This window comes from Haliotis cracherodii, unplaced genomic scaffold, assembly GCF_022045235.1.
Source record: "Haliotis cracherodii isolate W230 unplaced genomic scaffold, xgHalCrac1.p SCAF_7, whole genome shotgun sequence".
Taxonomy (NCBI): Eukaryota; Metazoa; Mollusca; class Gastropoda; order Lepetellida; family Haliotidae; genus Haliotis; species Haliotis cracherodii.
The window spans coordinates 41,984,695-42,002,389 of record NW_027266330.1 but is presented as its reverse complement, the minus strand read 5'-3'; the positions used below and the strand labels follow the sequence as shown (position 1 = coordinate 42,002,389).

Genomic DNA, 17,695 nt, shown 5'->3' with positions numbered 1-17,695 from the left:
ATCCGGGAGGGACTAAGTGGGAGGCAACCGGAAATGCATCTGTAGGCTGAGAAGTCGATGGCGGACCCGAACGTTGAAGTAAGACTGTAGATTGATGGCTTTCATGATGCAGTGAAACAATGGTTCCGTACTCTGTTGTTGATCCCAGTGATCCCATCTCATGGGTAGGATAGGTGGACAAGGGTCCGGAGGAGCCGACCTGGAGGAATTATGATCCGGCGATCTGTGAACGGAATGAGATCCTCTTTGGGAATGGCTCCAATGTTTGCATTCTCTATGTGTTGACAAACGATGATCCTTAGATTTAGGAGGAATTCGAGGGTTGTCGTCACACAAAGAAGTTCCATAGGAGGATGGCAAAGAGGAGAACAGTGAGCGAGTCTGGTTTTACGCTGCTTTTAGCTTCACACCATGTACTCATGTTGGGAATCGAACCCGGGTCTTTGCCTGAAGCTTTAACCACCAGGCTACCCAAACGCCCCCGAAGAGGAGAATAACGGAAGTCGGTAGTAAAGCAGTGGTCGGGAAACCTTGGGTAAGGGTATCTGTTCGCTAGTAGTATGAGTCACGATAAACCGGGTAAGCATCACATCCCTGTCGATGATCCATGTAGGTATCAACAGCCAGAAAGAGAGAGCTTTCTGAAGGATGGTCATATAAAGTCGACTGGAGCTTAGCGTGAAGCATACCAATCGTGGCGTGGGCATTCGGTATCAGTCCGAAAGCGGTGACCCATTTGAGATTTCCGATCCTGTGACTGGGAACGCCGATCCTGGGAGCGAGAAAGCCAATCTTGGGAGCAGGAATGCAGATCTTGGGAGCAGGAGCGTCTTAGAAGGTGATCGTTGATCAGAGGCGTGACGATCGGAAGTGTCCCGGGATGTAGTAGTACTTACGGCCTTAAAATGACGGCACAAGCCGAATCCAAGTGCGGTACTTTGAATGGAGAGGAGCGACCAGCTGCTTGAACGAGAGTGTGATTAGGATCGGTCAGTTGTACTGATCGGACACTGACCTGATTAGGAGTGTTCAACAAGTCAGGATTTGACAAATCATCTGTATGAAAACTGTCCAAGATCGTCTCATATGTGAAGAGCTGGTCTTAGATTTCTTAGACGAATCTCCTGCCTTAGAAAGCTGATCAAATATTCTGCGCTGACATCATTGGATATATACTTGAAAGGCAGAATCAGATAAGGCATGACATTCTGTACATCGAGAGACTCAGGAGCACCAAGGAGCACTGTCCGCGACAGTCACAACATTAGGAGTGAGGGTCCGATGTAGAATTAGTATTGCAGCATTCTTTACAAGCAGGTTGTTGTCTGTCCTTTTTGCCCATAATTATAGCCCATAGAACACTTGACAAACCGTGCCAAAAGACAAACAAATTTCTCTTGAAGTCAAAACACGCCACCACACAGTGGCAATGAGAAAGAGAATGAATTGGTTGAGGTGTACAATTGGTCAGTTCAGGCAGTTTTGCCATGCATGGGAAGCACACAAATGACCTAGCTTCTGGACATAACCATAGAGATGCAGGGGTGTTCGGGTGAATGTTTTTATTTCAGAAGCTGGAAACATGGTTCAAGCATGTTTCCACATGGGATCGAAAAAAGGAGGAAGAAATGCAAAGTGTGAGTTTATAAACTTAACACTGTCAACATGCTCAAACAATGTCAAATACTTAGTTTTGTTATTGTTTCTCTGAACAAAATAAAAAATTCATCAACTGTTGACTTGTTAATATATATTCGTGATACGTATAGTGTGTTCGTTGCAGCCCTTATTTAAATCGACTAAACCTATATGATTTTTTCTACATACTGATGTAAACAACCTCCTGAATATGATGATTGGTAAATTATATCCTTCAAAATTACAGTCACTTCATATATACTCACACGCAGAAGAAACGCAAGTCGAGTATGCAGTATACATGTTATTTTTTTTCAACAGTAAAGACAAGAAATACTAATAGGGCAAGATTGACAAAAATTTGTCTGAAGACAGCTTAATGAATTAAAAGGCAGATGACAATTGTTTTTTTCAAATGTTAAGGGCTTACACAGTTTCGGGTCAATACCCAAAATGTCAGTCAATACCTGGTGTGACCACCATTAGCATTGATCACTGCCACACATCTCCTGTACATTGACTGGATCAGACGATTTGTGAAGGCCCTAGGGATCCTCCTGCACACATCCAGAGCAGCTGTGCGTAGTTCATTGGCAGTTGTAGGGACTGGGCGCACATTGTGCAGACGCCTTTGAACCTCATCCCACAAGTGTTCGATGGGGTTCAGATCAGGGCTGAGGGCTGGCCACGGTAGAACACGGATGTTGTGTTGTTGCAGAAAGGCCATGGTAGCTCTGGCAACATGGGGATGAGCGTTTTCCTGCTGGAAAATGTGTTGTTGATGTTGTGCAAAAAATTGAACAACGTGGGGTCTGCAAACTTGGTCGATATACCGCTGAGCTTTGAAGCCATGTCCCCAACCTTGACCAACATTCAGAAAGCACATGGGTCCAAGTCTCGCATTAAGTCCAATCCCTGCCCATATCATGATGCTAGGTCCACCCCATCGATCCCTTTCCACAATGTTTCTGTCAGCGAAACGATCACCTCAACGCCACCAAATTCTGACTCTTCCGTCTGCATGGGAGACACAAAAGCGACTTTCATCAGAGAAGATGACACGCCTCCACTCACGATGATGCCAATTGCGATGACCCTGTGCCAACTGAAGTCGTGCTTGTCGATGCAGTGGTTGGAGGACGTGCTGGTCGGCGACATATGAGGTTGTTGGAACGGAGACGTCAGATCACAGTGTCCCGGCTAATGTGTCGATTATGTGTTCCTATGGTCTGTCAAGCACTTTCACTTGCAGTTAGGAATGGATGTCGCTGGTGTTGACGGGTACTCTGCCAATCTTGTCGATGTGTGGTGACCCTAGGGTGACCGCTCCGAGGAAGGTCATCTGTGGTCTGTGTAGCATTGTATCGATGCAGGAGATGGTAAATTGTGGTTATATTAACGTTGAAATGACGGGCAACATCTAGGACAGACTCTCCAGCTTCCAAACGTCCGATAGCCTGGTTTCTCTGAATTTGAGTAAGGCGTGGCATTGTTGACCAAGGAGTGGTAGGTCCAAGAATCGGCCACAGTTTTATACCCACTACAGTTCATGACAATTCATGCATTTTTTATTTTGCGAGAAATGGGTGCATGATACCCACATAGTCATTGAAATGGTGCGTTTTGGCGATTCGTTTTTTATGTTGCGTTGTTACTTGGGGCTTCCAAAATGCAACCAAAAATATTGATAACACCATCAGACTTCACTACATGCTAAAACTCGTATCAATTTATGATTCCGTGTTTGTTACTTATATGCTTAAAACCACTTGCGTTTCTTTTGCATGTGAGAATATTTACTGTTTAATGTTGGTGTATTCTGTGACAAACATTTTCAGAAATGACATCAATAAAATAATGTTACAAGGTCTGCGATTTCTGTTTTCTAAAAGAGAAACGTGATCAGATACACAATTGTAACTCAGCTTTTGAGACACAAGAGAAACTGGAAACAAAACAACAATAAGTTATGTGTGAAGTAAACATTATTTGATAAGTTGAAATAGATATTCAAGCGCATCTTGGGACACCTGTGGGTTTCTTTCTTGTGTCACAGTATTGCAATTTTTTACAGCATTAATGCAAACACTGTGATGATCATGGACCAGTTCACCAAATGGGTTGGAACTCCTGTATTCCCTGAGGCAGAGGCATTTGTACAGGACATTTGTACAGGAAGTCATGTTTAGGAGGGAAGTAGAAGGGACAGATGCTCTAATCAACAGAGTGACCTAGGTGCCATCAGACAAGAAAAAGAATATGGCCTATCTGGATTTCCTGGAAGGCCCACTGGCAAAAGTTCATCAGCTTACCCAAAATACACTAAAAAAGCCAGAAGAAACAAAAGACAGCTACATGATATTTGGAGCAAATACAAGCCTTTCCCCACTGGGGATCTACTACTTGAGAAGGATTCTACAAAATCCAAAGGGAAATCTCTTAAATTTACAACCTTTTTGTAAAGGTCCTTATTTTGTGACTGCTGTGCTTAGAACATTCTTGTATGAAGTGAAATGCAGGAAATAAAGAAAATCCCACAATACCATAGGTGAAAACAATGCATCACTACAATTTGATATAGTGTGTGCATCCTAGTTATCTGTAGCGCCATCCATACCACACAGATTATAAAGATGTTACTGTATCACCACATTTAGTGCAGCAGTTTCTGAGATAGAAATATTTGTTTTCAACAATGTCAGCAATGACCAAAGTCACAAGCTGAAGTCAGAACAAACAACATGCAATCCTTTCATCTAAGTTGAAGTTTCAGATGGTGAGCTACAATTCATATGTTTCCTAGCTCTGATAATAAAACAATATGTTCAGTTTGACCTTGAAGGAATTATTGAGGAAGTGAAGACACCATCCATTGGAAAGCCATCGATATGTAATTCCACAACAATGCTTTATTCACTTTGATCTTAGAAGCTTTTTCATTATGCAGTATCCTCCTTTTGCACACTTCACCACGTCTGGTTTGCAAGTGAGGCTTGGAGTGGCACAAGGTGAAGGATGTATTAGTTCAGAATAATGCCAAGTAATGACACAACGATGTTGTTTATTCGGTTATGTTCAAGTACAGACATGTATGTGTGCACACAACATCAAACATGATCACTCATTGGGTGCTGCATTTTGAATGGCATCTATCTCTTCGTTGCAAACTAACAAGCAGATGGCACACATTGAGATGTCAACAAGGCAAATTGTATGAGAACTTTTCAGAGACAGCATAGCTGGGATCATTGTACAAAGTTTCAGCTCCAAAGGCCTTGCAGTTTCAGAAGAGATGTTGAAAATGAAAAGTTAAGAACAGACTGACAACACACCACGACATAAGCTGACTTGACTTTTAGTCAGGTGAGCTAAAAATCACAGAGAAATTTGAATATTCCAGAAAATAAACCTTGTTTAGATGTACGACTTACCCCATCTAATCCCAACATCATCCTCATCTTGACAGCTCGTGATATTGCTTTTTTTGATCGGCGTCCAGATATGTGTGGGTTTAAGGCAGACATTTTCCCTGACTTGGGTGTTGGCATAGGTACAAGTGGGGTTCTGTAACAGCACAAGCAACAGTTCTTTTGATAGCTTCCAAGTCATAATATCCACAGCATATGTCCCCCTCTCACAACGATGATTACCTACCTGCATGGGATAAGGTTTCTAGACTGACAGCATAAACCTACATACCTGCTGAGTGATGACAAATCTTAACCCTCTTGGGTGCCACAGGACCCTTTACGGTCCCTCACTTTTCACAACAAGTTAGTGCCACAGGACCCAATAAGGTCCCTCACTTTTCACAGCCAGTTAGTGCCACAGGACCCTACATGGTCCCTCACTTTTCACAGCCAGTTAGTGCCACAGGACCCTATATGGTCCCTTACTTTTCACAGCCAGTTAGTGTCACAGGACCCTACATGGTCCCTCACTTTTCACAACAAGTTAGTGTCACAGGACCCTATATGGTCCCTCACTTTTCACAACCAGTTAGTGCCACAGGACCCTACATGGTCCCTCACTTTTCACAGCCAGTTGGTGCCATAGGACCCAATATGGTCCCTCACTTTTCACAACCAGTCCCTTACATTTCACAGCCAGTTAGTGCCACAGGACCCTACATGGTCCCTTACTTTTCACAGCCAGTTAGTGTCACAGGACCCTACATGGTCCCTCACTTTTCACAACCAGTTAGTGCCACAGGACCCTACATGGTCCCTTACTTTTCACAGCCAGTTAGTGTCACAGGACCCTACATGGTCCCTTACTTTTCACAACAAGTGAGTGCCGCAGGACCCTACATGGTCCCTCACTTTTCACAACCAGTTAGTGCCACAGGACCCTATATGGTCCCTTACTTTTCACAACCAGTTAGTGTCACAGGACCCTACATGGTCCCTCACTTTTCACAACAAGTTAGTGTCACAGGACCCTATATGGTCCCTCACTTTTCACAACCAGTTAGTGCCACAGGACCCTACATGGTCCCTCACTTTTCACAGCCAGTTAGTGCCACAGGACCCTACATGGTCCCTTACTTTTCACAACAAGTTAGTGTCACAGGACCCTATATGGTCCCTTACTTTTCACAACCAGTTAGTGTCACAGGACCCTACATGGTCCCTCACTTTTCACAACAAGTTAGTGTCACAGGACCCTACATTGTCCCTCACTTTTCACAACAAGTTAGTGCCACAGGACCCTATATGGTCCCTCGATATTCACAGCTAGTTAGTGCCACAGGACCCAATATGGTCCCTCACTTTTCACAGCCAGTTAGTGCCACAGGACCCTACATGGTCCCTCACTTTTCACAACAAGTTAGTGTCACAGGACCCTACATTGTCCCTCACTTTTCACAACAAGTTAGTGCCACAGGACCCTATATGGTCCCTCGATATTCACAGCTAGTTAGTGCCACAGGACCCTATATGGTCCCTCACTTTTCACAGCCAGTTAGTGCCACAGGACCCTATATGGTCCCTCACTTTTCACAACAAGTTAGTGCCACAGGACCCTATATGGTCCCTTACTTTTCACAACCAGTTAGTGTCACAGGATCCTACATGGTCCCTTACTTTTCACAGCCAGTTAGTGTCACAGGACCCTACATGGTCCCTCACTTTTCACAACAAGTTAGTGCCACAGGACCCTATATGGTCCCTCGATATTCACAGCTAGTTAGTGCCACAGGACCCTATATGGTCCCTCGATATTCACAGCCAGTTAGTGCCACAGGACCCAATATGGACCCATTTCAACTGTGATTAAGATATCAAACACTGAGTGTGCAAAAACAAAATTGGAAATTTTCCAATATATTGTATATTTGTGAACTACCTATCTCACACTTCTTTCTTCTTCAATCCTATGTGGAAATGTGCTTGAACAATTTCCAGCTTCTAACAAACAATTCACCTGAACACATCCCAACATCACCATGGTCACCACCCATACAAATGGGTCACGCATGTAATCCCATGCATAGCGACCTACATGATCTGATCACGTGCTTATCTCTACCACATCATTCTCTTTCATCACAGCTAACAGGCTAGAGGAGCTGTGATGCGGGGATGGTCTGGTGGGCATATAGCATGTGAGATAGGATTAGAGTATACAAATATATAATTTATTGGAAAATTTCAAACTTTTTAAACTGATCTCACATTATGCATTTATCTCACGAATGGAAGTCGAGGCTCAGATCACCTAGCCTGTATAGACTACAACCATGTGACGTACACGAGGAAGATGGATTCTAACAGTGAAAGAAATAAAACATTTAAAACACTGCCTACTGTTGTAAACAACAATAATACATGAGCATGAAAACACACTAAAACTGGTGACATGATCCCACAAGATTGTGCAGCGTTTGAAGGTCGGGGTTGGAGAATTCATCTGTGAGCAAACTGTCAGGAAAAGTATCAGCTGTGAGGGACATTACAGGCTCTTCTGATGGAACTGAGGAACTCGCTTAGGATTTCTTAGATGATTTCTTAGATGACTCCTTGGCCTTAGATTGACTGTCCGATAATCTCCGGCGACATTACTGGAAGTAGATGCAGTCGAATGAGCACTGGCCGCGACAATCACAGCACAAGGAGTGAGGGACCAACGTAGTGTATTCTGAGCATGCCAGAAGTTGTCTGTCCTTTTTGCCCACAGTATAGACTGTGTTAATTCACAGAGACTTGGCAAAAGAACAAAAAAAGAACTTCTCTAAGTTGTCAAAACACGTCAACACACAGTGGCGATGAGAAAGAGAATGAGTTGGCTGAGGTACACATGTGGTCAGCAAGAGAAAGCTCACCCTGCACGGGAGCACGAAATTGACAAAGTTGTTGGTGGCAACTATGAAGATACTGTAGTGTGTTTGGGGTTTTTGTTTTAGAAGCTGGAAATTTAGGATCAAAGAGTGTGAGATAGGACAAAGTAGAGGGTGGAGGGCCTGATCACGATCGCAGAGGGGGAATACACTTGAACCAGCCCACCATCCTACCATGGGATAATTGCAAACTGTTGGCAGAGCTGGCAGTGGCTAAAAGCAAGATGACTGGTTGACATGGACATGGGCCTATTGAGGGTTGCAGGTTGGCCTGAGCCTCAGTACTCCATCATCATGATCTCTCCATAGGTACTCACCCAGTACTCAATCGACTTCTTACTGGAACATGTAAAAACACAACATATTTTCCTCAAATGGAATTTATCCATCACTCAGTCAGCCTAATTGGAAGAACCAAATAAGCCTATAACAGAAGCTACACTCCCATTGGCTTTGAAAAAGACAGGATTCCTCCTTGCCGTAGCAACTGCCAAAAGAGATGGATGAATGTTGACATCAGCTTCTGAAGAACTTGTTGAAGCTGCGCTGGTAGTGGGAACGATTCAGTGTGCAGAATGTCTCAACCGATGTAGGGGTGGTGAGTCCGCACAGTTGGTGAAAGAGACCCCTGTGAAGACATTCAACCCGAGGGCCCACCATTGGAGCCAGGGCCACATGTTGGCTTCTTGCAGGAGGGCATGGTCCATTCATGTGAGGGTGGGGGGGCATGTCTGTGAGAAACATTGATAAGCGAGGCGACATGTAGGCGCCTGGCATCAATGTCACTGATGAGGCTCAGGAGGTGATGCCAGGCACCATTGTGGTGCTAGTGGTACAGGTGCTTGAACAGATGGACAGCCGTGATGACACTTGAAAGTGATGGTGTTGTGATGGTGGCTGGTTTGAGTGGGGTATGTTGTGTATGTCGCTAGAGCCTCTGTTGCACCCTCTTGCGCAGTCTGGTGAGGTGTCCCCCAAAATGGTCGGCTAAAATGTTGACACATTTAGCGTTCCAAGGGTCGAAGACGAAAAGGATTTCTTGCTGTTGCAGTCCGAGCAGGTTTGGGGAAAGTGAGCGAGATCATCGTCCACCCCAGAGACGGGTTCAATACTGATAATGTTGTTCATTCACCCCAGTGAATGATAGATGAGCAAATACAGACATAAAGATTGCCAAGCATGAAATCATGGCATGTTACAAGACAAGTACATGATAATGAACTGAACACAAAAAACACCACAATGAAAAAGGCTTTCAGACATAAACACGTCTGGAAAATAGCCCTTTATTGTTTCACATATAGAAAAAACACTGGGTAAAAACCAAATGACAACACAGGTCAATTCCCAGTCATTAATGCAAGAGTGCAGTTAACACAACAAGTCATGTCATGTCATGTCATGTCATGTTAGTTGAGTGATGAAGGAAAATGTGATGTAAACACAAGAGCATGCAGGGTACGATGTGGTTGGCGGGTGTATACGATGGAATGTTCTACAAGATGAAGCAAGATGGAATATTGCATACTGTTGTGGAGAGATACGTTAAAATATATGCTACAACATATCCAGATAAAAACATGTCACTACATCAATGCTGCCTAGAAACACTCACATTTTTCACATTAGTTTCATACTCATATTGATTATTTATTATCTAGTACTGGCTTCCACAGGAAATATCACATGTTACAGATGAAACGATACTCATTAGGAGATACTCAATGCTACAGGTCAACTGACAAAGGCCTTAACTTGAGGGTAAAATATTCCAATCTTGTCTCTCTTACCACACATGCTTGCAGACCCAAACGCATGTATACTTAATAAAACAAGCACACCATTCCCTTCATCATCCCCTTCTCAGTTCTGTCAGCCTCTACTCATCCCTTTAAGGTCTAGGATATTAAAAGACTTGAGAGGTCCTCACATTCTCAAAGATGCCCTTGTAGGAGTTCCTTTATGCAAGCAGAAAGGAAACTTCGTTTAAGGGACAATACATTTGTCTAGTCATTCTCTTTCATCAAACCCTTTAAGAAACTTATTTCATGCAAACAATGAGATTGAATAAGTAAAAAAAGCAAACTTTTAAAAATGTTTGACTTAAATGCCATGGACAGTCTTCTCCCAAACAAAAAATACTTTTAAAGTATGTGGCAATGTCTCATTGTTTTTAACTCAAGTGGCCTATTACACATTATAATACCGGTTGAGAAATGTACAGCAAGGTGCGAGAGTGAGGGTGAAGCTACTGACCTCATGAGTCCAATGCTGCGTAGCTGCTCCACCTGAATCTCCTGAGTAACAGGACGGGACACAAGGAGGGGCAGCTCTTCTTGAAGTCTGGGGGTCATCTTATTGTTGTATGCATATTCTATGACATCATAGAAGATAGTGTGGCGAGGTAACACTGTTAATACAATCACAATGACAAAAATAACTAATAGCCAAACCAATGTGCTTGCTGAACATTGCTTATATTTTACATCTCATTACTATTCAGGAGCTTTGTCTTCAACTGTTTTTTAAGTAATTCACTGAAGTGCTTTAGATTTATTTATAGCTTATGAGGTAAACTGCTAATACCCAAAATTAACAGGCAAGCATCCTCTTTCCGCATAGGCCATATAAAGATCTGTCTGCTAGAGATAGCTCTCTAAACAAAATGTCAAGGATCACTTTTCTATTCTAACCTGTTTCCATGTATTTTGCTATTTAAAAAAGCAATATATAAAGTTTCCATCTATGGGCGCTCTGTTGTCCAGGTACTACTGAAGCTGTCGTGAAGCTAATAGTATCCAGGTTCAGGCTGAGCAAGATGTTGTTTGCCTGTTGGTCAATTTTGAAACCACCAGCAGTTGTCTCCCTTTGTATTATAAATTTCCCAATCAGTTCTGACGATAAGTTGGTCAGTTGTATTGCGATGATTGTTATGTCTCCAGTACTCGCTGCTGCCCTGCTCTATGGCTAAAGCATTATAGTTATACATACCATCCAATGTGAGCTTCCGCCAGTAATTTTCTTTCCCTCCCATATATGCAGGTGTCTCATCCACGTTAGCCAAGTACTGTAACACAGACATAAAAGCAGTGGCATTCTGCAAGCATCACATCATGTCTCAATCTATCTTAAAAAAATAAAGCTAAATCATTTGGTGACAGTGAATAAAAATTTACTCACCTGCATATAATCTTTGAGTGTGGTAACATCCACCTCATCTGAAATATTGTACTGTTGTTGAAAAATTGAATCCTGTAGCATCTGTTCATAAAACAGACGATTACCCATCAGTCGAAGTGAGTCCTCTGCTGCCTGCAAATACACATTAAAACAGTGTACATTGTTGCTTTTCCCCACACAAGCAAATGTTAATGGAAACCAAAATCTACTGCCTAAAATATGAGAGAATCACTTGAGAGTTTCATACTTCTTTGTTCTTTGATCACATCAATCCTTATAAACATATTTTTTTCAGATTTATTCCAGAATTCAGATTTTCATCCGAGTAGCACAAGTAACTTCACTACTTAAGAAAAGTTCTTGTTGAACAACTTGGACATTCATTCGACAGTGATTCATTGTGAAACAGAACAGCAGTTCGACAGTTTGGCAGTTGTTCATCAGCTGGTTGACAGATGTTCAAGAGTAGTTTGACAGATGTGCAACAGTAGTTTGACAGGTGTGCAACAGTAGTTTGACAGATGTGCAACAGTAGTTTGACAGATGTGCAATAGTAGTTTGACAGATGTTCAAGAGTAGTTTGACAGATGTGCAACAGTAGTTTGACAGGTATGCAACAGTAGTTTGACAGATGTGCAACAGTAGTTTGACAGATGTGCAATAGTAGTTTGACAGGTATGCAACAGTAGTTTGACAGATGTGCAACAGTAGTTTGACAGATGTGCAACAGTAGTTTGACAGGTATGCAACAGTAGTTTGACAGATGTGCAACAGTAGTTTGACAGATGTGCAATAGTAGTTTGACAGATGTGCAACAGTAGTTTGACAGGTATGCAACAGTAGTTTGACAGATGTGCAACAGTAGTTTGACAGATGTGCAACAGTAGTTTGACAGATGTGCAACAGTAGTTTGACAGATGTGCAATAGTAGTTTGACAGATGTGCAACAGTAGTTTGACAGGTATGCAACAGTAGTTTGACAGATGTGCAACAGTAGTTTGACAGATGTGCAACAGTAGTTTGACAGATGTGCAACAGTAGTTTGACAGTTTGTATTATTCTACCATGACTTGAGTAAATACTTGATTCTGATTAGTTAATTAAAGTCAATCAGAAGTATAAAGTCACAAAATACAGGTCTCTGATTTCAGGTGAGCAATAATACATATTTTACGGTAAGCACTTTTTTAATTTCCCACCAACAATGCACAGCAAACAAACTAACGACACAACAATGGATTACGGCGATTTTGCTGTCGGAAATTTACATCTGTTTTTGAAGAAGGATTTAGTGATGATGAGCTCAACTCTTTACTTGCGCAAATCACTGAATCAGGTGATTATGTAAACAAATTACTCTACAAGCAGAGAAAAAAATATTCAGTTGAACTAGGCTAAATTTAAAGATCGTCTGCTTTCCTAAAATTTCAGCAAAAAATACATTGTTATGTTAATTCCAGATAATGGCAAAAATAGATGAAGCTATTGCTTGTAAAATAAATTACATATTTAAATGAATTTTTCGTCAGATTTCGTTGAGGATATGACCACTGACCATAACCTGTTAACGGAGGATAGGGCAACATCAACATCGAACATCGTAGAAAAGCCTTCAGTCCACATAAACATTGACACTTTGGGTAATAATTCAAACCATATATGCCTATTTAGGAGAAAAATGTAATGTTTTGAAATCAGCAGTAGTATATGATAATTATAACAGCTTTTAAGTTAATTTAATACTAGTGACTTAGGCCATACAGGATGTTTTTCTCCAAAAAATAATTTTATATAGAAAGACTTATTCAGTCATGACCCCATTGTTAATTACATTGCTTGAACTACATTAATCTTCTGCGTACATTAATTTGTTCACAAATAATAATTAGTTAAAAAATATTTCCAACAGATGCCAATGAGGGGATTGAAACGTCAATGTCATCAATGGCAAGCAGCTTTGTAGCAAATGACGAGAGCCTGGATTCAATTGTCCTGGAAGGGAGTAAAAGAAAACACTTGAGGAAATATATTACAAGTATATGACGTATAGCTACTATCTATAGACCTAATTATATCAATAATAAATCAACAAGTCAATAAAAATAGGTAACTCTAGGCCTATTCATAGAAAAGTCAATAAAATGAATAGCTCTCTATATAATTATTTATCTGCAAAATTAACCGTCAGGCCTAAATTATTATCACAACTTCTGCCTGATATGTATTAATTCCTTCCCATTCAGAATGGCTGAGTGGAAATGGAAAAATCCAGTGACTTTAAATCACTTCCAGGTGAATGCAGGCCTAAGGCACTTTTATGCGGAAGTCCGTACTGCAGATGGCCAGTTTTATTCAAAATCATCCTTTGTTGGTCTGAGTGCGGAGATACATTGTCACATTTGCGCTCTACCATATCAGCAGTATATTAACATATTGCAAGACCAAGTCTTGCATACAGCCAACAATATGTTTCTCAGCATGCTGAGAAAAGTAAAACAACTTGGTCTTGACAACGCATCCCAACATAAGGCCATTTCTTGTGGGGATATGTCAAATTAGGGAATGTCAGTCTGTAGATTCACAAGTCAATCTTCAGCGTAATGTTTGGTTTGACATTACTTTAGGGTTTGGTCACCGAGGTTGCGAAAATCTGAGAGAATCATCTCTGACTTCGTTTACCATTGAAACAGACGATGTCAGGGTAGATTACATCACAATGAAACACTCAAGAAGCTAATAAAAATCATCCAGGGGGCTCACAGGATAAGGGACCGGCGAAACCATGCATGCCACCGGTACAACCTCATGCCATGTTGCATCCTTTCGGAAATATCATTAGAAATGATATAAAAAAAATCTTGCTTTCTTTCAACAGCTTCGCAAACATGCCAGTGAGTCCGATTCCATTTGGTACACTTTGAAACCACCAGGTCACAACACACTTTCACAAATGATGAAAACCATATCCACTGAATCGCAGTTGAGCAAAATTTACACCAATCACTGTGTAAGAGCCACCAAGTGACCCTTTTGTCAGACACAGGCGTAGATGCAAGTGAAATCATAAAGTTGACTGGGCACAAAAATCAAGAGTCTACAAATTCATACAACACCAACTCCTCGTCAAATCAAAAGTGCTTCTATACTTATCCATTTTGGAAGGTGCCAGGAATCATGTTTCCACTACTGTAAGTTCTCAGTCATACAATCAAGTTAATCTGGCACAAACTGTCAAGCGTGCTTCGGATGTATCTTTAGAAATTTCCAGTTGCACAGTAATGGTAAACACTTACTTCCGAGAATAGGTCAAGGTCGGGTTCATTACTCGGGTGGGCAAAGGGTCTACGTTGGAAACTCACAATGTAAACGAAGATCTTTGAAATTATCAGTTATTCCTGAGTGACGAATACAGTGAATAAACAAAACATTCATTGTTATTTCTGAACCTGGTGTTTGTTAGTTATTGACAGTTTAACAACCAGTCACCCCTTGACGGGCGAAATCATGATTGGAATGCGAGGTCACATCTTGTACTGACACAAAGCCATAAATGAGTTCTAACTAAAATTGTTAATACAGTTGTCATGGTAGAATGGAGATATACCTACCTGGTGCAGTGTTTTGAAATTAGAGATATAGTAGCTCTAAATTTAACATTTAACACGTTTCTCCTAATTAGATGCTTGGAATTAGTATGATAGACCTCATGAAGTTATTGCGCTACTGAGCATGTCTAAGTCCACATGTAAAAAAAACCTCCATTACGCATGTTAGATTTACAATGTTACAGATAAAGTAATCTGTTTGAACCATTTATCCTTGGTTATTTACAACAAATACACAACAATTTGGCCACAAATACAGGATTGAAGAACATGAAATGGCTGCTTTTGGTCAAATAGAACACTATGAAAATAGTGCCTGCGACATCAAGATATACATAAACATTGTTAGTGGCTCCGGCAAACAGGACACAAAGACATTCAAGTAATTGTATGAGTGTTATTGTTACATTTTGCACCAACAAAAATTAAGATTTCTGAACATTTTCGTTTCTACAATCAGAATTGGAAATTGCTAACTGAGAATCCCACAATTTGAAAACTGGACTTAGCAACCCACGTGACATCAGTGAACAAGGTGACTGACAAGCGAAGAGCCAATCACTGAAGAGGGGCAGGGCAACAACAGCTAAGCCGAGAGGTTCAAAGGTGCTGACAGACAAGTGTTGGAGATGTGGATACACGAAACACGAACCAGAAATGTACCGATACAAGACTTTTATTTGTGATTCTTGTGGAATAGTTGGACATTTGCAATCAGAATGTAAATGAAAGAAATGTTCTTCAACTTAATGTTCTCTCCAAGCAAAATTTGAAGATTAATTTGCCAAATAAGAAGCAGACGGTGTAATTTCCAAGGGAAAACAAGTGAGTCGGCTATACCTATACTTATACTGGTTATTTCCAAATTATCAGGAGATGTCAGAATTTGCGGCGACTTCAGTCACGTTAAACCAGTGCACTGAAGTGGAAAAATATCCGTGACCAAAACCACAAAATCTATTTGCCTCATTTGCTGGAAGAAAAAAATTCAAAGACCAATTTGTCCAAAGCTTCCAATCAACTGAAGATCAGTGAAGAGATAGGCAAACTGCTGGTGGTGAACACTCACACGGGACATAGTCCATACAACAGATTACCTTCTGGAACTGCCAGTTGTCCGGCAATTTCAAATCAGGGATAGAATCAATACTTTATGGGATTGAAAAGTCAGTAACATTCCAGGATGATATTGAAATTGGATGTAAAACTTCTAAGGAGCATTTTAAGTTACTGGACTTGACTCTCACAAGGTTAAAAGAGTATGGTGTCAAGGTAATGAGGGACAAATGTTGACGAATCTGTGGAAAGTGAGGTGTCTTGCCTCTGAAATGCAATATGGAAGGATCCAACACTCTCAAGGATTCTTGATTATACATTAAATGGATGGGCGACAGCAGTTTAATCATCCGAAATGAAACCTTCCATTCTGAGGAGGAATGCGATATCAGTAGAGCAAAGGAATTTTACTGAGGGACTACAAGAGATAATACCTCTAATGCTACCCCAACGGATGTTGAATGATATACACACAGATCACTTGGGGATAGTGTCTCGAAGCTATCTGTGGTGGCCATCTTTAGACAGTGAGATTGAAAGTATGGTGAAATCATGCTTAAGCAGTATTACGATGAGAAATATGCCAAACGGTGCACCACAACATGAAGGGACATTTTTCTATCAACGGCATGGAAACAGGTGTATATGGACTTTGCATAATACAATGGGTGCAACTACTTTGTAATGATGGATGCATACTCAAAATGGCCTGAGGTGTACCTTATGAACTCAATGACAACGTCAAAGACGACTGATGTTGTTTGACACATGTTTGCAGCACATAGAATCCCTCATGACATGGCATCTGACAACGGGCCACAGTTTGTTTCTGAGGAAATGAAAAACTTTCTTATAAAGATTGGTGTTGTGCACAAACAGATTCTGCCATATCATCCTCAAACAAATGATGCAGCTGAATGCTTAGTGCAGATCTTAGAATATCATTTGAAAACATGAAATGAAACTGTTCCTCAATGGCAACTTTCAAACTTTCTTTATTGTTTGAACGACGCCACATACTGCTACAGGTAGACTACCCACAGGCTTAGACTTGATCACGCCAACTTTAGGTTTATGGGAGAATGTTACTAATGCAAATAGACAACTTCAAAATCTGTTCGAAAAGTGTTGCTGTGAGACGATTCAGGGGACCAGACAAATGGGATTTTGGAACTGTCATGAATAGGTTAAGACTAGTGAGCTACATTGTAGATATCAACGGTTATCCAAGCCATGTACACGTAGGTCATCTCATTTGTGCTCCTGAAAATGGTGATGTGCAAATCAACAGATTGCTGCCTGATCCATTTGAGGAAGCACCAGTTACTATGGCAAAAACCAACAGATGCATCCCTCCTGATACCGAAAGGGACGTCCTCAATCACAAGTGATTCCAGAGTCACTAAACACAGCTGTGGTATCTGACAAGGTTGTTCCAGACATTTCAAAATTTGCCAACCGGATATTTTCTTAAAAGTATTTGCCGGACATTACAACCTAGTTATAAAACCATAAATCCATTGCCACATGAACCAAAACATTCAATAGTTATCTATATTGAAACAATGTTTAATCTAAATGCCACTTACGTATATTGGAGATTTAACGGGCGCTTTCCGACTGCAAGCGTATGTCGCACATTTAATGTGTTTCCGAAAAGGGGAAAAGTGAGTTTGTGCAACCCAGGAAGGGGGCTTTAGGGGTTGCTTATATAGTAATTTTGAGATTTGGAATGAATGCCAAGAAGGGATGGAGGACGAACTTAGGGAGCTGTGTGTGTTGGGTGGTTGTTAGATTAGGTAGTTTTGGTTTTAATATTTTATTTGGGGTTTAGATGTGGTATATGCCCAAGGCTTTGAATTTTTCTTATTTATTT

The 17,695-nt window shown here is 41.1% G+C and overlaps 1 protein-coding gene across 2 annotated transcripts in view; it reads right to left on the bottom strand.

The window, feature by feature from the left end:
• LOC139447689 (uncharacterized protein CXorf58-like) overlaps positions 1-17,695 on the bottom strand; it is an 84,699-nt gene that overhangs the window by 8,841 nt on the left and 58,163 nt on the right. For both annotated transcript variants that reach the window (XM_071229126.1, XM_071229127.1), the window contains exons 6-9: positions 11,159-11,290; positions 10,970-11,045; positions 10,235-10,388; positions 5,070-5,202 (exon numbers count right to left, since the gene is read on the bottom strand). In XM_071229126.1, the coding sequence (XP_071085227.1) occupies positions 5,070-5,202; positions 10,235-10,388; positions 10,970-11,045; positions 11,159-11,290 (495 nt within the window). The remainder of the gene's footprint in view (positions 1-5,069; positions 5,203-10,234; positions 10,389-10,969; positions 11,046-11,158; positions 11,291-17,695) is intronic.